General features: G+C 41.6%; 1 protein-coding gene across 1 annotated transcript in view; it reads left to right on the forward strand.

The window, feature by feature from the left end:
* Nucleotides 1–22661, forward strand: part of LOC113406836 (nucleoporin p58/p45-like) — a 51352-nt gene that overhangs the window by 6496 nt on the left and 22195 nt on the right. Inside the window, exons 4-13 of the mRNA XM_026653616.2 lie at nucleotides 1734–1886; nucleotides 4286–4420; nucleotides 7245–7355; nucleotides 9882–9906; nucleotides 10666–10731; nucleotides 11104–11278; nucleotides 16042–16121; nucleotides 16724–16842; nucleotides 17811–17893; nucleotides 20290–20491. Coding sequence (XP_026509401.1) covers nucleotides 1734–1886; nucleotides 4286–4420; nucleotides 7245–7355; nucleotides 9882–9906; nucleotides 10666–10731; nucleotides 11104–11278; nucleotides 16042–16121; nucleotides 16724–16842; nucleotides 17811–17893; nucleotides 20290–20491 — 1149 coding nt within the window. The remainder of the gene's footprint in view (nucleotides 1–1733; nucleotides 1887–4285; nucleotides 4421–7244; nucleotides 7356–9881; nucleotides 9907–10665; nucleotides 10732–11103; nucleotides 11279–16041; nucleotides 16122–16723; nucleotides 16843–17810; nucleotides 17894–20289; nucleotides 20492–22661) is intronic.

Below are 22661 nucleotides of genomic sequence, written 5' to 3' on the forward strand. Positions count from 1 at the left end.
TCACTAACTTAGTGTGCTCCATAATCTGACTAAAACCTAAAAGCTGGTGTTCAGTAAGTAGTTACACCAAGTTTGACAAAAATCGAGAACCTACTAGAGTTCCATCAGGACTGTTTCACTATGAGTTTAAAGGTGCCCAAGTTAAGGCACACATTAAATGTATCCCATGTAGAGGTGTCCAGAGGGAAGAATCTCTCCATCTATATACTAAAATTTCTTCAATCAGCTTCTCAGATAAACTTCAACAGAACTCTAACCTGGTGCTGTATGCCCTGCACATGACCACACTTTGAACACTTGGTGGACCTTCTTACCAAGTCATTCTTGCAGCCAAGCAAATATTGGATTTGGGAGTTCTGTCTATAAAGGACAGGCACCCTGTTTTTTATTATTATAATTTTTTTTGCATGATCTTGACATTCATCCTTAAAGTCTGCTCCATATGTTACTCTACTACAATCACACGTACAATCTACATGACTGATGGAAAAGCTATGGCACTCCTTTCCATTCTGTATGGATTTTTACATCCTGATGTCTGTGCAGCACTAAAATGTCTAGACAAAACTGAAGCATGTAGAGTACACCCTCGCTGTAACAAAGCCCTGGGGATCCAAGCCATTTTTTCGGTATATCCAGGGATTTGTTCTAGCGATGGGAGGGTGGGGGAGAGGAAGAGATTCTCCAGCCGTGGCTGGGGCAGAGTACTTCTTCGGCCCTGGGGCTGCTGCGGGAGCTGACAGTGTTCCTCCAGCAGCCTCGGTGCCGGAGGTGGGATCCAGCAACCACATTCACTGTAGCCCAAGTTTCACTATTGCGAAGGGCGTTCTAGCAAGGGTCTACTGTATTCTAACTGTAAGGGACAACAAATACAAGTCAAAGAATTTACCTTCTCTATGCTGAGCAACTTGAACAGGTGTAGCAGTTTTCTGGGTGGATCCATAACTTAAAGAAATCTGCCACATGGATTCCTGTCCCTCCCTGCATTCTGTATCAAAATGCATATCAGCTTTGAAGTAAGTCTCATTCAGTCCTGTATTTGGGATTATAATGTTGCAGGATATAAGTCTGTCAGTAAATCAAAACAATCTGTGTGCATATTTGAGTTTGCTTATATGTTAAGTTAATTTATCTTCATAGCTACACACTGATGGATTACCACTGTGGGATTCTGAGGACCTTCCTTTTATGAAGAACAGTAAAACTTCCTTTCTTCAAGTAGTAATGACCACAGATCCAAACCATCCTGATTTAATAGAAGGATCACTACTCAAGAGATAAATGAATAACATTTAACTCTCAATTTAAATGAGAAGGACACAGTTTTCATTATATCTCTGACAGTTGTCAGCTAGTTCCCTCTTTAGCAGAAGGGATTTATCCCTCAGCCAATGACTGACAGGTCTCGGTTTTGACTGTACAGCTACAAATAAACAAGGCCCATTGTAAGATCTGTGGACCTTCCTGTTTGAAGAGAGGAAATGCTGTGATAAGCTTTTATACATAATCTTATTGTCTTCCTTGTGTAGAAAGGAACCAAACCAAAATGTGGGGTTATGTGGGATTCCTTCAAGGTCCTTGTCATGGCATTTAATTGGTAAAATTCATTTTGAGGGTGATAAGTTTACTTTAAAATTTTGGTGTTTAGAATGCATGACACCTGGTGACAAAAATGTTAACTTGAGCATTTATGCCTCAACAAAATGTCTTAAGAATGTTGTTCATTGTTGTAGGAGCTCCTGCCGCTACATCAGCCTCTACCACAGGTTTTAGTTTAGGGTTCAACAAACCTGCAGGATCGGCCACACCATTTGCTTTGCCTATTACTTCTACCTCAGCAGGTGGCCTCTCACTTTCTTCTGCTCTTACATCAACTCCTGCAGCAGGTAAGGAAATACTATTTTGCACTCCGCGCTGCATTTTGCATTCAGGCATATCAAAGTACTTTACAAGCACTCTGAAATAGATGAGCATCCTTACTATTCATATTGTCATTGCCTGCCTTTTACATGGGACTAATCTGAAACACAGAATTTAAGTGACTGGGTGAGCTTCACTGGTGTTTGTTAGGAATCCTAGCATAGATGGGTCAGCGGGTACTATCATTGTTTTAAGCCCAATATTGATTAAATGCTCAGAGTTTCTTTTAGGCACCACATCATCTGGTAGTTATAGGTGATGTCTCATCTACACCAGAGTTTCTAATGTTGCCAATACCAGTGGAGCTCAATTGTGTTGGCAATGGTGGGAAATCGTTTTAAAAAGTGATCTCCCAAGTGTAGGAAGGGCATCATAAAATGCTGAAAATGGTTAATGTCTATTGTCAATGAGACAAATGGTTTTGGTACTGTTAAAGCATGATGGAGAATATGTACCTCTGGTAAGATGTCCCATGCTTAACATACTAATATGCAGTTGGCACCTTCTCCATATATGCAGTTTACACAACCATATTTTCCATAATCAAGTGTTCATTGAAAAGCCAGCTACATCAGCTAACCGTATGTGTGTACACCAAAGCTGTTCACCACACTTTCCCACATTCTCGTTTGTCAAGATGCCACAATATTTCACCTCTTATTCTCTGCCTGCTCCAAAAACTCAAATCATCCATTCAAGTAGAAGCTTTAAAGTCACAATTAGCTGTTGTTTTTAGCCTCTACTATGTGAGATACTTTGATGTTCAGCTGGATCTAGTCATCTTCACCTACATGCAGAACTAAGACCAAGATTCCACTTAATTTGCAGCAACCAGTACCTAAATTGTCAGATTCTGCAGCATTCTAGTGGAAATTCTTAAAAATTTTTGGTAGCTTCAGATAAACTTGAATAAAGAACGTTTTGATTAAATTACATTTTTAAATGAATATTACAGTCAGTACAGTTGCCCCCTGTTGGTGATGATTAGGACCCTACCAAATTCACGGTCCATTTCACAGCCAGCGTGTTTTTAAATTCGACAATTTCAGATGTTTACATCTGGAATTTTACAGTGTTGTAACAGTGGGGGTCCCGACCCAAAATGGGATCATGGGGGGGTTGCATAGTTGTTGGGGCGGGGGGGGGGGGGGGGGGGGGGGATGGCGGTCCCAAGATTGCCACCCTCTCTTCTGTGCTGACTAGGCAGCAGCCTCAGAGCTTCCTGCAGTTAGAGGAGGTGGAGGTGGGTAGGATCTCCCCCATACTGCTAGGAATGCCCCAGCCAGGGGCTCCTAGCTGCTAGTTCAGGCCAGTGACCGATTAAGGCAGGGGCCCCCTGGAAAAACGGGTGCCCAGCCCCAGAAGAAGCCCCAGGGTGGTACCTCAAGCATGGGCAGCCTCGAGCCCTGACTGCCCCAAACCATGGCTGGGGGGCCGAAGCCCTGAGTCCAGGCTGCCCTGAGACTGGGCTGGAGCAGCAGGGGTGCTGCATCTGCTGGGGAGGGTAGAAGCCCCAAGCCCTGGCTGGAGTGGGGTGGAGGGTGCGGAAGCCTTGAGCCCGGGCTGCCCTGGCAGGGGCAGGGTGGAAGCCCCAAGCATGGGCTGCCTCAGCTGCAGCCAGCAGGTGCGGAAGCCCCCAGCCGGAGCTGCTGCGGGAGGAAGCTCGGAGCTGTGGCAGGAGCCGCGGGGGTAAGGGGAGGAGGGGCAGAATTCCTGATTCCGGGCTGACCTGGCTGGAGCGACCGGGAGCAGAAGCCCAGAGCCTTGACTGCGGGGCAGCCCCAATTCCTGACTGGACCAGGGGGAGGCACTGAGCCCAAGCTGCTCCGGCTGCAGCTGCCAGGAGCAGAAGCCCCCAGCATGCAGGAGATACTGGGGGAGGAAACCAAGAGCTTGGCGCTTAGAGCTGCAGCAGGAGCTGTGGGGAGGGCAGAGGGGGAGTGGAAGCCCGGAGCCCAGCGCCTGGGCTGCTGCAGCGCAGAAGTGAGGGTGTACCACTCTCATTTCTGTGCTGATTCTGGAGGTAGCTCTGATCTCCCCACCAAGAGCAGCCATGCAGGGGAAGGACAACTCCTGCCCCTCCCAAGCGTGGCCAGACTAGCAGCTGGGAGCTCCAGGCTCCCAGCATCAGGGGAGATCAGATTTCATGGGGAAGGGCTGATTTCACGGTCTGTGACATGTCCGTGAAATTGGTAGGGCCCTAGCGATGATATTAAATTTAGTTTATTGCTGCAGATTTCATTCAGTGTTAACTCTCCTTTATGATGAATGAGGCAGTTCACACCTGTGGGTAATTATTTTAGGCTGTCTGCAGACTGTATAGTCCGTGTATTAAGGATGGTTTCATTCTTTCTTTTAATTTCAGGTTCTACTGGCTTTACATTAAATTTGGGTGGGACAGCTGCCCCAACTACAAGTGCATCCACAGGCCTTTCACTGGGAGGAGCCTTAGCTGGTTTGGGAGGTACACTCTTCCAGAATGCAACCACAGCAGCAACAGGTGAAAATAGTTTTATTCTTTTCCCAATTCTATTTCACAATGCTGAAACACAAGTAACACCATGCGGTTACTGTAAAACTTAAATAATTCCCTCTGAAACTTTTGCATTTTCCCTGAATGTTACTGGTTTTAGCAAGTCATAAAATACCAGACAATACAATTACCGTCTAAATATTCTACTTCTTCCACCTTAAATTAATTTAACTTTAGCAGCTTTCTGCAAGAATGTAAGTATTCTTCCATTACTCCTGGGGGAATTCTGCAACAATGCACGTGTGCAGAATTCATGTTCCCCACAGATTTCTTTGCTTCCCTGCAGAGAAATGACTTTCTGATGGGGAAGCAAAGGGAAGCCACAAGAGAGGTCATGCGCCACTCCCCAGCAGTGCAGGTGTATTGTTTTGGGTGCCCGGAGCAGCCAGCAGAGAGGTAAATCACTGGAGGGCTGGGACTGCTCCAGCCAGTGGCTCCTACCCTGTGCCAGGCTAAGCTGCTCATCCCAGCTGGGCTGGGGAGGACAGAACTTTCTCTTCCTCTGCAAGGAGCAGCCAGAGCTGGGTCAGACCCACGCCCAGAAAACTCACTGACTGCAGGAAGCTCTGCATAATTCCCCCACTTGCTTCCCCCATCGCTCCTCAGCCGTGGGGGGTGGGGAGGGGAGAACAGCTCCCCCATCTGACCAACCCCCGTGCATCCGGACCCACCTCATACCCAGATCACCCCACCAAGCCTCACCACCTGAACCCACACCCCCCCCCCCCCCCCCACCCCCCCCCCCCCTAACCCCAACCCCCCCCCCCTGTTTCCCCCCCCCCGAAACTACACCCTAACAAGCCTCACTCTTTGCATCCAGAGCCCCCCTGCACCCAGACCCCCTTGCCAAGCCCCACTTCCCTGCATCTGGACTCCACCCCTGTACCGAGACCACTCTCCACACTCGAACCCCCACCCCATCTGCACCTGGGTGACCCTGACTAGCTCCCTGCACTCAAATCCCTGCTCCACTGAATCCCACCAAGCCAACACCTGGACCCCCCTGCTGAGCACTTCACACCCAGACCCCCGCCCTGCTGAGCCCCAACCACCTTCACCTGGACTCCCCTGCAGAGTCCCATTGTGTCTGCACCCCAGTTCATCCAGATCCGCCCCTGCACCCAGACCACCCCATCAAGCCACTCACACTCAGATTGCCCCACACAGAACCCTATTACCAAACACCTTGATCTCCTCACACTAAGCCCCTCCATACTTGGATCTGACTGGGATAAGCCTGCCTGCCTACATCTAGTGTGCTTGGCACGGAGGGGCAGGGCCCCAGGGTGTTTCTGGGGCAGGCCTGGTCCTTGCAGTGTGTCAGGGTTGGGTGCAGCTTTACCACCAAGTCCATGTTCCGGGCAGAGGGTGAGTGGGAGGGCAGGATTATCTCCCACCTCTGTGCAGTCAGTGGCTTGTGCTCCCTACTGCCATGGTGGAGCCTCCACATTTATTTATTGACAAAATGTGCAGAGTTTTGCAGGATTTTAAAATATGTGCAGAATTCTTAATTTTTTGGCACAGAATTCCCTCAGGAGTATTCCATGAAGTAGTTACCATAGCTGCCATAGGGGTGTTACGTGATCATAAATGGAAGGGGAGGTGTTCTATAAAATAATCTCTTCATTAATAATGTGGTTTGCACTATGAAATGCTTTGAGAACTCTTAGTATAAAATAGTCACTGGTCCCTTGTTTTAGCAGTGATTTTTGTGAGTGAATTTAGAAAACCTTTGAGCTACAGTAGTGTAACTTTAAATCCCCTTTGTTAGATCGGGACCCCCTCCAGCCCCGATGTCCAGGGACAACAGCTTGGAGAAAAAAGTAGTATATACCCCTCTATCCTCTGCTGTTAAAAGGGAGGGTGCTGTTCCGGGATCCAGTGTGGGGTGGAGTGAGGAGCACTCCAATCTTTCATGTTGGCCTTGGGTGTCTAATAAATATGGTATTTTTCCTCTTTTTATTATATTGCAGTAGTGCCCTGTGACCTTAGTCAGGCTTGGGCCTCCAGTGTGCAGGGGTTGTAAAAATACAGGAATTCATTTTCTCTATTCTGAAATACTTAGTGTAGTTGCTGTATGGAATGGAGAGCTTTAGTTTCTCCCTTTGGCTGATGTGGGAAGGTGAGATCTCTTCATACCCTTTCCTAGCTACTTGGAGAAATGCCTCAAATCGTTACTTTCCCTAAAAACTTCTAGAAAAGGTGATGAGAGATTCCCACTGTCACCCTCCTGTTCACACTCCCCCAAAATAATCGTCAGCTGTAGGAAATGGCTAGCTGCTAAGTGATGTTTATAAGAATGTTGTTCACTGCTTCTCAGAGTGCTGGAGATGGCCTCTGTGAAACTAACAAGATCTTTTTGTAAACTCTGGTCAATTGCTGTCTGTTGGCCACTGGCCATAGGAAAGACTGATGGCTCAAATTTTCAATGCTGGCTGCTTGCTATCTTGCATATAAAATGCAATTAAGTGGATATTGCATACTCCTTTCACTGTGTGGAAGTACTGTTGAAAAATAATGTACTAATCCTGAGTGAAGTAACATGACACAATATGCAGTGATGGTGCAAGTGATGAGGCAGGTAAAGATGTTAAAATTAGATATTTAGAATATTTAGTTCATAGAAGAAATTTTTTCTTCTTCTCTTTACATTATTTTCACTGAACTTCTTGACCCAAATATAGCTAAACAAATCCTGAAAACAAGATGACATACATAAATCTAATCACAATATATTGAAGCTAAAACACTAAATTATGTGTTACTGAAATACTTTTTGGGTTATTTGTAGGACTCGGACAGAATGCTCTGAGTTTGACTCTGGGGACGACTTCTGCTCCTTCAACTACTGTTAATGAAGGTCTTGGTGGCATAGATTTTAGTAGCTCTTCAGATAAAAAGAGTAAGTTGTTGATGCAATATTGTTTTTCTGTAATTTTTATGAAACCTTGGAAAATACTTGCTATAAAAATTCTGTTTGAAAGCACTTAGTTGAAAGATGTAAGTGAGGAGGCATTGATGGCTTGGTTTTTCTAACTCTTAATGGACACCGTAAAAATAAAATATTTTAAAAATGTCTTTAATAATCAAGGGTTGTTTTAAGATTGATAAAGCTAAAAAAGAAAGTACGCAATGTAGTTGTTGCCATTTTGGTCTCAGGACATTCAAGAGACATGGTGAGTGAGGTAGTATGTTTTATTGCACCAACTTCTATTGGTGAGAGAGACAGAGCTCTTCTTGAGGTCTGGGAAAGGTACTCCCAGCATCACAGCAAACTGCATGGTGGAACAGATTGTTTAGTATATGTAGTTAGTACATGTTGTAAGGAACCATTCAAAAGATGAGCTGAAGGGCTTAAATTCATTACTCTGCTAGACATAGGCACTGATTCGGTGGGTGCTTGGGGCTGGAGATCCCACAGAAAAAAATAGTGGGTACTCAGTGCCCACTGTTGGGCCCCGCCAATCAGCTCCTCCCCCCAATGCCTCCTGTCCACCACAATCAGCTGTTCAGAGGTGTGCAGGAGGCGCTGGGGGGGAAGGGGTGGAGCAAGGGCATGCTCAAGGAAGGGGGCAGGAAGGGGTAGGGTGGGGCCTTAGGGGAAGGGGTGGAGTGGGGGTTTGACCTTGGGGCGAAACGGGGGGTCAAGCACCCTCGGGGAAATTAGGAAGCCTGAGGAAGTGTTGCTAGACACTAAAAATCACAGACTGAACAGAAACACTAGATTTATGGCTAATTACTACAATCTGAACCACCTAACCTCCTCTCTTTATTCTATAACTGCAGAGGTGTTAACAGGCCATGCTACCTTGAATAGTCCCTTACAATATGTGCTAACTACTTATGGTAAACAATCCCTTCCACCTTGCATTTTGCTGTGACGCCGGGAGTATCTTTGCCAGACCTGAAGAAGAGCTGTGTGTGTCTCAAAAGCCTCTCTCTCTCTCTCTCACACACCAACAGAAGTTGGTTCAATAAAATGTATTACCTCACCCACCTTGTCTCTCTAAAAGAAAAATAGTAATTTACTCTTTGCACGTCTCTTGCTGTGGCAATTTGACTAAGTTTTCAACTATTTTAACTTGTAGATTCTTCTACATAAATACAGTGCAACAGTATTTTGCTTGCAAACTTGGTGTAATGCAATGCAGTGCCTCTGGGTGGATTGTTGGCAGCAAGGATCAAACTTGGGATCTCTGAGTCTTAAAGTATGAATCTCTACAGGTCTGTTGCCTCAAAGGCTGTGTCAGGCTCGCACATGTACTCTGACCACTTGGGAGTGCGGGGGAAATAGCGCTAGTCTATAAGTGTGTGTTACAAATGCAAAGAACCTGTTTGAAAGCAACTTTCTTTCATTGCAATGAATTTTAAAAGTCATGGAAGCATTTCTAATCATGTGGGGTTTATGTAACTCTCCTTCAAAGTTGATTAAAATAGTCTGTAATCTTCTTATTGTCTTCCTAATACTTTACAGTAATATACTTTTTAAAAATTCCTTAATAAAATATTATATCAAAAGCAATTACAAAAAAGTAAGTTCGTGATTACAATACACTTTTTGCCAATTAGTAAGTAAGGTTTATGGTGTTGATATGAGCATACATTAAGGGGGTTTGGTCTTCCATTTCTCGTGTCAGACACTAGCTAAACTAGTTATTCCCAGAGTTTTAAAGCAAAGATGATGCATTTTCTTCAGTGTTCACATTATAGTTGAGTAATCTCTTGGTTTTTTGGGGGAGACGGTAGTTAAGAGCAGTTGTTCAGGGTAGCTATTCCAAAGGCTGAAATAGTAGAATAGCAGGTTAGAAACCATATAAAATCCACCCTTGTGAGTCTTACTTGAGCCAGCAGAAGTTTTATATTGTTGAAGTATTGCTCTGTGACCCTGGTGGAGGGTATGTATTGCATGTTTTGTGAAAGAAGACTTTGCTAGAAGAGTGTACTGGTACAGTGGGATATGTGGAGGAGGCCTATCACTTAAGAGCCATATAATTACCTATTACCATAATATCTGAGTGCCTCAGAATTATTATTGAGTTTAAAGTGTCTCGCCTATGGTCACACAGGAGGTCTCTGGTGAAGCAAAGCATTGGACCATAGTTTCCAGAGTCTCAGGGTAGTGCCCTCTCTGCCGAACCATCATTCCTGTTCAGGAGATCCTTGTCTGTAAAGTGCCATGCACCACAGTGATGCTGTCTAAATAAGATAGACTGTAAGTGCCAGGGGGGGAAATAGAAACCTGTAATGAAGGAGGAGGGGAAGAGTCAATTAAATTTTCTTCCAACGGGGCTGACCTAATGCCCTGAGCCAACATGCACTGAGGTGAGTGATAGTCATCAGTCCTTCCCCGAAAAACTTCTTAAGGCTTATTTTGCTTGACAGTTGTTCAAGGTATCAATTCTTATATAAAATTATCTGTATCTTCTAGGTGATAAAACAGGAACAAGACCAGAGTAAGTATGTTTAGTATTCCTCTTTACATTCTATAGGTTCTTAGAAAATAGTGAAGCTTTAAAATGTTTCTCCTATTTTGTTTTTTTGGCCTTCAAAAATGCCTATATGCTGTGAAGATGCAATTATCACTGTTAAATACGTTATGGGAGTTGACTGTTCTGATGAAATTTTGTAGGACTCAAATGGGTGGAGAGGGGGTCACTGTCCCATAAACCACAAAATACAGATCCAGTGTTTCTGGTTATTACTAATTAGTTTGTAATAGCACCAAAAGTGTGCTAGATGCTTTCCAGGTGCAGAGGGGGCATAGTCCCTGTCTAGAGGCATATGTAACCTTAAATTTGCTTAGTTTAGCTTCATGTAGAAGGTGGTATTTAATAGCTGGAGTTCAGAACAGAGAGATAGGACTCCTGTGGTCTCTCTGTTCATGACTCTCTTGCAGACTCATTACGTGGTTTTTGGAAAATCTCATCGTACTCATCTGTAAAATTAAACTCTTGCAAAACACTGAAGTTGGTCCAATCAGATATTACCTCACCCATCTTATCTCAGTGAAGAATTAAGTAAGTTGGTGCAGTTCTTCACAATTGGTTTTATAAAAGGAAATTCAAATCATTGTTACTTACTATAGAATTCATAAATTAGATACAAACTTGTAAAGCAGAATGAATATTTACAGCTCTTTGGCTGTTTAGTAATGGGGTAAAGTTGTTTAGAAGTAGTGTGTGTCTATGAATGCATATGTTATCTTTTGGCAGAGATAGTAAAGCACTGAAGGATGAAAATCTACCTCTACTAATCTGTCAAGATGTAGAAAATCTCCAGTAAGTATTTTCCTTATACTAGTTGGGATAACCAAATAATTATGTTGTCATGCTTTAAAGTAACAAGTGGTTTAATCACACTTTTAAAAATTGTTTTAGATAGTGAGGATACACTGCTTATCTTTTGAAGGTACAAGATAACCCCTCTAAATATCTTCTGTTGAAGTTCCAGTTTTAGAATGTTGCGGGGGATGGTGAAATTATAGTATACTGTAGTTCTATAAAAGAGGCAAAAGCTGAAATTATCACTCAGTATTGGTGGTTTGGTATTTCATCAAGATTAATTTTATTTTTATTAAAACAATACTTGAGGTAGAACATTTGTGTGCTTTAAATGTAACAAATTAAACTTCTACTTCCAACTTTTTTCAGGAAATTTGTGAAAGAACAAAAACAAGTGCAGGAAGAAATTAGTAGAATGTCTTCCAAAGCAATGCTTAAAGTACAGGAGGATATTAAAGCTTTGAAACAGCTTTTGTCAGTGGCTGCTAGTGGACTACAGAGAAACACTCTTAATATTGACAAATTGAAAATGGAAACTGCCCAGGTATGTTAACAAACAAGTATTGTTTTATTAGCTCAAATCAGTAAGCATATGATGTCACATAAGGTGAGAGGCATTCAATGCTGTCAATCACTCTAATATTAGAAGCTCAAATTATTTGTATATTGACCAGAAAATAGAATCATAGACTTTCAGGTCAGAAGGGACCATTATGATCGTCTAGTCTGACCTCCTGCACAACGCAGGCCACAGAATCTCACCCACCCACTCCTGTATCAAGCCCCTAACCTATGTCTGAGCTATCGAAGTCCTCAAATTGTGGTTTATAGACTTCAAGGTGCAGCTGATTGGCGTGGCAAGCCTGGGGGGGAGGGGAGAAGAAGCTGGGGCGGGGAGCGGTAAAAGCGGTTCCTCTCCGTACCCCGATGTAACGCGGTCTGACCTATAACACAGTGAGATTTTTTTGGCTCCCGAGGACCACATTATATCGGGGTAGAGGTGTACCCTGAGATTCCCAAGAGAACACCACTTAAAATAGAAATCCTATAATCACTTGTATGGTCAGATGTAGGGATATTAATTACGAAGTCAGTAAAGCAGCAGTAAAAATTGAATTTTCTTTATTAAAAGCATGGCACTTAAGTCTGGATCTAGTTTATTTTGTCACCTTCTTATATTGCTCACTTGGGAAATATTTCTGCAGGGCAGTCTCTCTTAGTATAGAAGCGGATTAGAGATTGTGCTTTGATTATCCTAAGTGGAAGCAAACAAAATAAATTCAATCTGCGTTTTCTTTCATGTTTGACATTTCATAAAATCTAATTATCACTGTAAACATTAGACTTTATTAAATGTGGAATTTTCAAATCAATCTGGAATGACACCGGAATACCTTATCTCCTGTTTATTAGCAGTTGTGAGAGCTAGAAATAACTTCCTTGCTGTCAGGCTAGTTTGTGGTCTGTTCAATCCCAGTTTACTAGTATCTATTCTTTTCGGTCGCTGAAGGTTCTAGGTTGTAAGAAAACAATGAAATAAACAAACGCAAGAGTTTAGATAGTTTTCACTTTGTCTGGCAATTGGACGTTGTTCTATACAACGTACACTTGGTCTGTAGCTAACTTTAAGTGGGATGCTTGTCAGTCTAAGTCTTCACCTGGGGAGGACTGTGACAAGGTAAACGCTGCTAGCACTTTCTTAAATTCAGAGTTAAAGGACCTATAGCACTTTATTTTCGACTACACTCTTCAGGATTTTGCTTTCTTTGCTACTACTAACTGTGGTATGTAATCTATCACTTAAATCAGCCTCTGTATCAGATGACTGTAGGATAGCTAATGTAATGCCAATTTAAAAAAATGTCACCAGAGGAAATGCTGGCTGTTACTGAAATTAGGCTTATTGGCCTGTATCTGGCAAATTGGTTGAAACTATAACAGAATTATCAGTTGCATAGATGAACACAGTATGTTGTGGAGGAGTCAGTATGCCTTTTGTAAAGGGAAATGATGCCTGGCCAATCTATTAAAGATTTTTAAGGGTGTCAGCAAATATGTCAGCAAATATTTAGGAAGGAACAATCAGTTTCACACATACAGAATGGGAAGAGACTGTCTAGGAAGGAGTATGGCAGAAAGGGATCTAGGGGTTATAGTGGACCACAAGCTAAATATGAGTCAACAGTGTGATGCTGTTGCAAAAAAAGCAAACGTGATTCTGGGATGCATTAACAGGTCTATTGTGAGCAAGACACGAGAAGTCATTCTTCCGCTCTACTCTGCGCTGGTTAGGCCTCAGCTGGAGTATTGTGTCCAGTTCTGGGCACCGCACTTCAAGAAAGATGTGGAGAAATTGGAGAGGGTCCAGAGAAGAGCAACAAGAATGATTAAAGGTCTAGAGAACATGACCTATGAAGGAAGGCTGAAAGAATTGGGTTTGTTTAGTCTTCTCTTTTCCAAACTGAGGGGGGACATGATAGCAGTTTTCAGGTATCTAAAAGGGTGTCATGAGGTGGGAGAAAACTTGTTCATCTTAGCCTCTAAGGATAGAACAAGAAGCAATGGGCTTAAACTGCAGCAAGGGAGGTTTAAGTTGGACATTAGGAAAAAGTTCCTAACTGTCAGGGTGGTTAAACATTGGAATAAACTGCCTAGGGAGGTTGTGGAATCTCCATCTCTGGAGATATTTAAGAGTAGGTTAGATAAATGTCTATCAGGGATGGTCTAGACAGTATTTGGTCCTGCCATGCGGGCAGGGGACTGGACTTGATGACCTCTCGAGGTCCCTTCCAGTCCTAGAATCTATGTGGACAAGGGTGATGCACAGGATATATTTACTAGAACTTTCAGGAAGCTTTTAACAAGGTCCCTAACAAAAGGCTCTTAAGTAAAGTAAGTGGTCATGGGATCAGAGGGAAGATTGTCTCATGGATCAATAAGTGGTTAAAAGGCAGGAAACAAAGAGTAGGAATAAATTATCAGTTTTCAGACTGGAGAGAAGTTAATAGCAGAGTCCTCCCCCCAGGATCCGTACTGAGACAGATGCTGTTCAATATATTCATAAATTATTTGGAAAAAAAAGGGGTAAACAATGAGGCGGCAAAATTTGCAGATGATACAAAATTACTCCAGATAATTAAGTTCAAAGCAGACTGTAAAGACTTGCAAAGGGATTTCACAAAACCGAGTGATGGAGCAACAAAATGGCAGATGAAATTCAGTGTGGATAAATGCAAAGTAATGTACATTGGGAAAAAATCGCAACTGCACATATGAAATGATGGGATCTAAATTGGCTATTACCACTCAAGAAAGATATGTTGGAGTTATCGTGGATAGTTCTCTGAAAACATCTGCTCAATGTGCAGCAGCAGTCAAAAAAGCAAACAATGTTAGGAACCATTAGGAAAGGGACAGATAATAAGACAGAAAATATCATAAATGCCACTATATAAATCCACAAAACACCCATACCAGTTCTGGTTGCCTCATCTCAAAAAAGATAGTTTAGAATTGGAAAAAGTACAGAGAACGGCAACAAAAATGAGTAGGGATATGTAACTGCTTCCATATGAGAGATTAAAAAGACTGGGACTGTTCATCTTGGAAAAGAGATGATCATGGGGGGGATATGATAAAGTCTATAAAATTGTGAAAGGTGTGGAGAAAGTGAATAGCGAAGTGTTAGTTACCCCTTCAGATAACACAAGAAGAACCTGGGGTCACCCAATGAAATTAATAGGCGACAGTTTTAAAACAAAAGGAAAATACTTCTTCACACAATGCACGGTCAACCTGGGAAACTTGTTGCCATAGGACAGTGGTCCCCAACCTTTTTAGTCTGGCGGACGCCAGACGATGAGCTACCGTGGACCGTGGCCGGCGGACGAGCATCCGCCGAAATGCTGCCGAGAAGCAGCAACGTCAATAGGCGTTGCCACCAACAAGCAGCATCATCCAGAGGCGTCACCGCCGAAAATCGGCGGCGACGCCTCTGGATGAGGCTACTTGTCGGCGGCATTTCGGTGGATGCTCGTCCGCCGGCCAGTACATGGGCGCACATAGATGCCCCAGCAGGCGCCATGGCACCTGCGGGCACTGCGTTGGGGACCACTGCCATAGGATGTTTAAAGGCTAAAAGTATAACTGTGTTCAAAAAAGAATTAGGATAAGTTCCTGTAGGATAGGTCCATCAATGACTATTAGCCAAGATGGTCAGGGACTCAACCCCCATACTCTGGGTGTCCTTAAGCCTCTAAGTGCCAGAAGCGCGGACTGGATGGTGGGATGGATCATTCAGTAATTGTCCTGCCTTGTTCATTCCCTCTGGTATTGGCCACTGTTTGAAGACTGGATACTGGGCTAGATGGACCAGTGGTTTGATGCAATATGGCCGTTCTTATGAAACCAGTCTACATGTGATTTGTACTCTAAAGTGAAAATGATGCTAGTCCTATGTCTTGTAATAAAGTACTTTCTTCAACTAATAAAATAATAGTGGTTTCTAGAAGTTCAGTGGTATGTTCCCATAGAAGAATACAGTGAATACAATTTTTTTCTTCTGCTTCCACAGGGATGTGTTTTCAGATGTTGACTAGTCAAAACAGCTAAGAATAAACAAGTACAGAACTAGATAACGAGAAATTCTTATTACTACAGTTATTAGAAGGTACTACAGTCAAATCACAGAAGTGTGTATCCTGTGATTATAATACTCTGGGAAGGCCGTCAGGAAGGCTTTAGTGGAAATGTTAAAAATAAATAAATAAAATTGTAAACTATTGGCTATGCTCTTTTTAAAAATAGACAATCGGGTAATCTGTTCCCTTGTTTCTTCCTTTTAGGTGTGCTATTTCCTCCCATTCCTCTAATCTTCCCTATTGAAGTCTAGAAAAAAATATAAAATTATTTTAGATGAAGTAGAAATTAAAGCTTAGTTGTGATAGTATAGTACAGCGTTTCCTAAACTTTTGAAAACTGAATCCCCTTTCAGGAAAGTGAAACCAATCATTCCCTCTTCTGCATTGCTATGTGTTGTATTAAAGGCCTGCCCATCTTAATATATATGTCTTTGGCAACCCCAGTCCCTGACATTCCAGGTTTTGAAAATATCTCATTTAGCAGATTTATGCATCCATGCCTGAAGGTTTAACATTAATTAAACACTGCATGCCAAAAACACATCCAAGGAAAGAGCCCTCTGTGAAGAAGTAGTAGTGTTAGATTTTTTTTTTTCTTCAGAATTCATCTTTCTTATAGAACTATAGCATGTAGTCCTTTTTTTATTCACTTCATTTGCTTATTTAGGAGCTGAAGAATGCAGAAATAGCATTAAGAACACAGAAAACTCCTCCTGGTCTTCAACATGAAAATTCAGCCCCAGCAGAGTAAGTTACTGTATCTAACAGAAACTTGTATTAACCATCAAAAATGCATTACTATCTGTCTTATAAATAGATTTGTACGTTGCAATGTGTAATCTATTGCTCCTTTGATAGAGGCATCTGATAACAATATTTTAGTATACCTATAAAAACTTAACACATTAAATAATTAAAATCACAAATTGACCCAGCATCAGAGGATTCAAACATGGCATCCTATCCCCTACATTGGCCAGTAGTGGAGAGGAAACCATCTTCATTTAGTACTCGTTGTCTCCCTTTAAAATGTGAACTGTATACACTTCTCTTTTATGGTAAACTGTTTTAACATTTTGTTCTATGCCTTATTGCATGTACTGCATGTTTTACTGAACAAATGAAACCGTAAAAAATCAATCTTAACAGATTCATACATCACCTTCAGGCAGAGAAAACACACTTTCTCTAGCATTGGAAGAAGAGTAATATAAAATATGTTTACTGGAATACTGACCACTGCTTAAAATGATATTGATAAGTCCTGCAATTGGTGTAGATCTAAATAGTAAAAATGAAGTTGCAAAGGAAGGAAATTCAACAAGTGTGATCTGATTATTCTATTCTAGCTACTTCAGGATCTTGGTTGAACAGTTTGAAGTACAGCTGCAGCACTACAGACAGCAAATTGAAGAACTCGAAAATCATCTTGCCACTCAAGCAAACAATTCACATATAACTCCACAAGGTAAAAAGTTCAATTTTAATGTTTTTACAGAAATCCTTAAAAAGTGTGTGTGTGTGTGTGTGTGTGTGTGTGTGTGTGTGTGTGTGTGTGTGTAGGAAATGCATATTAGTTACTTTACTCTTTAACTATCAGGATTCCTTAGTTAACTTTCAGAAATTATTGTTCATATGGATGTTGAAGTCACCCAATACAGTAAGTTTTAGGAACTTAAGCACCAGCTCAGACAACTTTGACAGGAAGCCTGGGGCCTGAATTCCCACTTCAATTCTATCTTGGGACTTGCACCAAGTGGATACACTGAAAGCATTTCAGTTTTGTTCAGGAAGAGACGTGCATCTGAAATGTTATGCAAAAACACAGCTATCCTACTTATTTGACCTTTTTGGCTTACTGAGAAGAGTGCCCCTGTGAACAGAGCTAGATTAACATTGGTCCAGTGGTTGTATCTAGTCATGTCTTGGAACTACTTGCAGAATTGAAGGCCTCCTCTGTGGCTACATCATGGACGGTTAACTTTTTAGTGAACTTTGAATATTCAGAGTCATGAAATTTTGAGTTTTAAATAAGCATTCACAAATACAAGAAAATTTGGCTCATTTTGATGTATCTTTTATTAGTATTGGCAAGACATACTGGTCCAATAGAGTTAAAAATTGGGCAGGTGAAATTCAAGAGGAGAAATAGGCAAAGTTTTGTGAATATCATTCCGAAATATAATTCTGTCCGTTGTTCACTTGTTAATAAGTCCAGACTCCTCTTTAAATAGAAGATATTACTTTACTCCCACACAGCTCCATTTGTTTTACAGGAAATATAGTGCTTTTTTTTTTTTTTTTTTTCTTCATAGGTTTGCAGCAAGTTACATCATAGAGCTGGTTGTTTTACCCTTGTTGCAGTATAAATTAATTAATTTGTCTCAATATTGCAGTAAGACTATGAATTTATTTGCTGATATACATGTTTTACAGATTTGTCTATGGCTATGCAGAAAATTTATCAAACATTTGTAGCTCTAGCTGCACAGCTTCAATCGATACATGAAAATGTAAAGGTAGGTTATACTTAAAGAATAATATTTTCATATATATTTCATAACCAAAAATGCTGCAGGCCATTATTCATGTCAACGTTTCTATAACACTTCTCCTTTCTGTTTTTAAACAGAGTGGATTTAAACTATTCATTTAAGCTTTTTAAAGTGATGCTGCTAAATAAAAAGCTCATTCTCTGATGTGAGAGCTGGAACATACGTTGTTCAAGCAGTGCGATAGGCTGGCTTAAACTATTTATTATAAAAGTGGCAGAAGCTGTGACCACTGTATTTAAGGTTACATAATATTTTCCATTTATTCCACTGTCTTTTCAATTGCTCGTAACATTCTGAAATTTTGGGGGCTGACATTTTCTATACTTGCTGTTTGCCCAATGAGTATTTGTGTTTTTGTTCGTTTTTATTTATTTTTTTGTTTGACAATTCAAGCAAAAATGAGTTATTCATTTGAATATGAGCAGAATCAGGGGAAGATACCACTTTCCAGTTATAAAGTAATTTTGCAAAATAGCCCTTGGGTGTTCTGTTGAAAACAGCATTCTGGGTTCATTGCTGATTGAGATTCAGTGGCTTCTTTAAGGAGGGCTCTAGTACAGCCTCTGCACACACAAAAAAAGTATGCAATATGGCCTATTCTCATTCTTACCCACAAAAAGATTTTTTTAGATCAGTAGAGAAGTCTGTAGTAAGACAATTCTCACATTGTGTAAATTCCTCAAATTTCACATATCCTTGTTGTGATTGGGGCTATGTCTGTACAACTTATGAATTCTCTGTGAAATTTTGAACTCGTGTGCCAGGCTGTAAATTTCATTTTGAGTGTGCAGCCTTTTACCTACTCTGTGATCTGCTTGCCTGCATGTTGGGTTGAGATTCCAGAGGCCGGTGGTAAAAGAATACCAAAATAGTCATTGTGCTGAAGTGCTCTTCATTGAAATGTAATTGCTCAATAGGCTAGCTCCTCATACCCAGGAGAATTCCTTTGTCAAGGGAGATGATGCCATGGCAATGAAATCAGGTGGCAAGGGTTTGTGCTCAAGTGGGGAAGCTGGCAGGGATGTCACATGATAAAGGAGGGGCTAAAAGATTTAAAAGGGCAGAAGCTGGTCTGCTCAGGAGCCATTTTTCTCTAGTCCATGAGGGAGAGACCAGCAGCTTAATTGCTGATCACTAGAGCCCTGCAAATCCGCAGATATCCTCTTTGTATCCACAGATGCAGATACCCACAGACTGTTTTTTTTCAGATCACAGCACGGCTGCAGATACAAATTTTGTATCCACACAGGGCTCTGCAGCACACGCTCACCCGAACAGAGCGGCTGTCACCCAGCCTGCAGGCTGTAGCTCAGATCTCTGAATCACGCAACAGCATGCTGGGCATTCTGGGAGTTGTTGTCCCCAGCTTGCTTGAAGGGAGGAAGTAAACTACAACTCCCTATTGGGAGTGAGCCAAGCACCATTTTGAGGGTGGGGTTGTTCTTTAAATAAGCAGGCAGCAATGGCTGCATGCATTAGAGGGTGCGGCATAGGGGTGTCCGAGTGCTCCACGGGGAGGGCGGCACTGCATAGAAGGACCCAGAATTGTAGCCTCCCTGCCCAGAGCAGGGAAGGAGGTATGGTGGGGCAGAGTGGGTGGCAAGGCAGAAAGTCTGGGAAAAAGTGGGACTGGGGGCAAGAGGCAGTTGGGGGCTTGACACAGCCCTGCATCACTGCTGCGAAGTGACCTGTGGAGCTGTTTAGAGTCCAGCAAATCCGTGGATATCTGACGCAGATACCTGCAGACCATTTTTGCGGATTGCGGATACACCTTTTTGTATCCGTGCAAGGCTCTATTGATTGCTTGAGCAGATGAAATGGGGTAGGGGTGGGAGTGAATCCCAACAGAACTGGGAAATGGGAGATGCTGTATTTCCTTCAGTACAGAAAGAAGGAAAAACATAAGTAAGAGGGAGAAAAACAAAGAAAGCAAAGGGCATCAATAGAGAGTTCTGAAGTTCCGCATGTTTTCCCACTCGATGATACTGAATGCCAAAATAAGATATTTAAGTTTTATTACTACATAAAGATTATATTCTACCTGGGACCAAATCCTGCGCTGATGTAAATCAAGTGCAACTATATGGATTTATACCAGTTGAGGATTTGGCCTTGATCTGTGTGGAAAGTCTTTTAGTTGACATCTGTGGTTAGCTCCAAATTGGTGGTAACGTAGTCATAAACAGGAAATTAATTCAATCCTCTTCAAATCATGAGTTTAACACCCCTAAACTAATATGAAAAATGTTTCTTTAATTATATTAAAATGTATTTAACTGTTAACTTGCCCCATGACTAAACTATTCAGTTCTTACCTCAGATGTACTGAACTAAAATGACTTCCCCTCCTTCTCTTTCAGATGCTCAAAGACCAATACCTTGGCTATAGAAAAACCTTTCTCGGAGATGCTATGGATGTGTTTGAGGCAAGACGAGCAGAAGCTAAGAAATGGCAGAGTGCCCCACGTGTTATTACTGGACCAACCCCTTTCAGCAACATACCAAATGCAGCAGCCGTTGCCATGGCTGCCACACTTTCTCAGCAGCAACAGCCTGCTACAGGTCTGAATGCATTCAAGTTATAGATTACTAGTGTTACAACAATAGTCAATTTGTGTAAATTTTTATATAAGGTCTTCCTTTGTGTTGGCTTAAAAATCAAAAAATTGTAAGTTATCAATACATAGCTAATAAAAAATGCAGGGTAGACTTAGCAATAATTATATACCAGATAGATATTTAATCTTGTGAATTTATTTGTATTAGTGATATTTACTGTATTCCTCTAATTACCCCTTGGAATGTGAGTCTTCATTCTTAAATGACATCTCTGAATATGAGTAATATAGCATCTTTCCAAAATTGTATGATTGTATAGTAAATGATTTTCAAATTGGGGGGGAGGGAGGAATGAATCCAAATGCATATTACATTTTTCTTATGTAAAATGAATGATGCATTTTTATATAGCACTTTGAAATTGTAAATTAAAATATGCTACAAAACAGAGGATATTGGAGCTTAAGTATGTAGAGTAGAAGGAAAGAATGCTTGGCCCATTGTTTCTTGTTTTTCTAATTTCTTCGGAAGGATGGTACTAACAGTTGCTAACAGGCCATTTGCTGTTGTGACTGAACAAGAACAGAAAAAGTGTGTGTGAAACACATCAAGGGTGTGTGTTTTGGCCCAGTGTACACGTGAGGTGAGGTGACTGGACAGGAAAGGAAGCCATTTAGGCTGTCTTCGTTGACATTGTCAAAATGCACTCCTAGTCATATTAACCAAAATTTTCAAAGCTGGGTGCCCGAAGATAGGCATTTTGATAGAAGTGGCCTGATATTTTTTTTCAAAGGGACTGTGCACCTCACATGTCACCTTTGAAAAATCCAACCATGTTAATGGCAGACGCACAATCCTTTGATAAAATCATGCACTTTTGTTAAGGAGCCTGAACATAGATTTAGGTGCCGAACTTCAGACACCCAGTTTGCGAATTTGGGATATACCTCTATTTTACCATTTGATTTCCTCCTGAAATGTTCTTTATCCTAGATGTGCTAATCACCTCAGGATCTTTTCCCCTTCTCTGTGCTCCACCTTTGCTTTCTTTGCCCACAATGCCTTCAGTGCTGCATCTGGCCAACCAAAGGAATATATGGCTTTGCCCAGAGTCATTCAAAAATCATCTGTAGGGATTGTTCTCAAGTAATGAGGCACTCCCTCCCTTATCTATGTAGGTAGAAAGCTCTATATACTTCCAGCCCTGGCCCCTGTGAAGAGTGAGGAACCAGTTCCAATTACATGTAAACCAGAATACATGGATCACAACAAAAGGGAAATATAGATTATATCTAAATCTCGACTGTAATCCACTAAGAGTGTTTCTACTGGTGGCTATAACTAAAAATTGTGGAATTATTCTCTAGATGCATTGACATATACAATAAACTTTTTTTAAGGATGTAACAATCTGAAATGACTTCCAATTCTCTCATGTTTTTTTTATATAGAGGGATGTGTGGATTGTGCAGCCCTAATAGTTACCAAAAACTGCACCTCTCCACTCACCTTTTTCTTGTCTTTTAAGATCCTTTCATTAGTCATTATAGGATTGATTGTCACACTACTTAAGATGTCCTAATCATGTGTCCTCATTACCACTGGTGAGGGGTTTGAAGTTATTTTTTTGGCTCCAGAGACAAAAGAACTACCAGTTGAGCTATCACATCAATAAAGTAATGTCATTGTTAGAACTTTTTCAGTATGAATGTCCTTTCAGCCAGATGGGTGAGAGAATTGAAAAGTTGAGCTATGCCAACCTCCATAGGATAAGGCAGTTTATATCTTGAGATACCTTCAATAACTTTTTTGCGGTTAGTAATAAAGTCTCTGCTCATATTTTGTTGGGTATCTCAGAAGTGCCAACAAGTATGCCAACTATAGATGTGATCATGGTCTCTGATGCAGAGGGACTTAGGCAATCAACCTTTATCACGTATGCCACCAAAAAAGAATAGGTGGCAGTGACTTTAGGTTACCACTAATGGGGTCAGACTATTACCAAATGCACTCATTGTCTCCCCGTAAAACACACTATAGAGGACTTGGCTGTAAGCAACTGAGGCGAATAGATGTTTGGACCACTGTCTGTTTAGCAGAGGAAAAGATGCCATTTGGCCTTCTACTGCAATAAGGTTCCAATCTTGCAAAGACTTAAAGCATTCACTTAACT

Source organism: Terrapene carolina, unplaced genomic scaffold, assembly GCF_002925995.2.
Source record: "Terrapene carolina triunguis isolate 2854851 unplaced genomic scaffold, T_m_triunguis-2.0 Scaffold141, whole genome shotgun sequence".
Classification (NCBI taxonomy): Eukaryota; Metazoa; Chordata; order Testudines; family Emydidae; genus Terrapene; species Terrapene triunguis.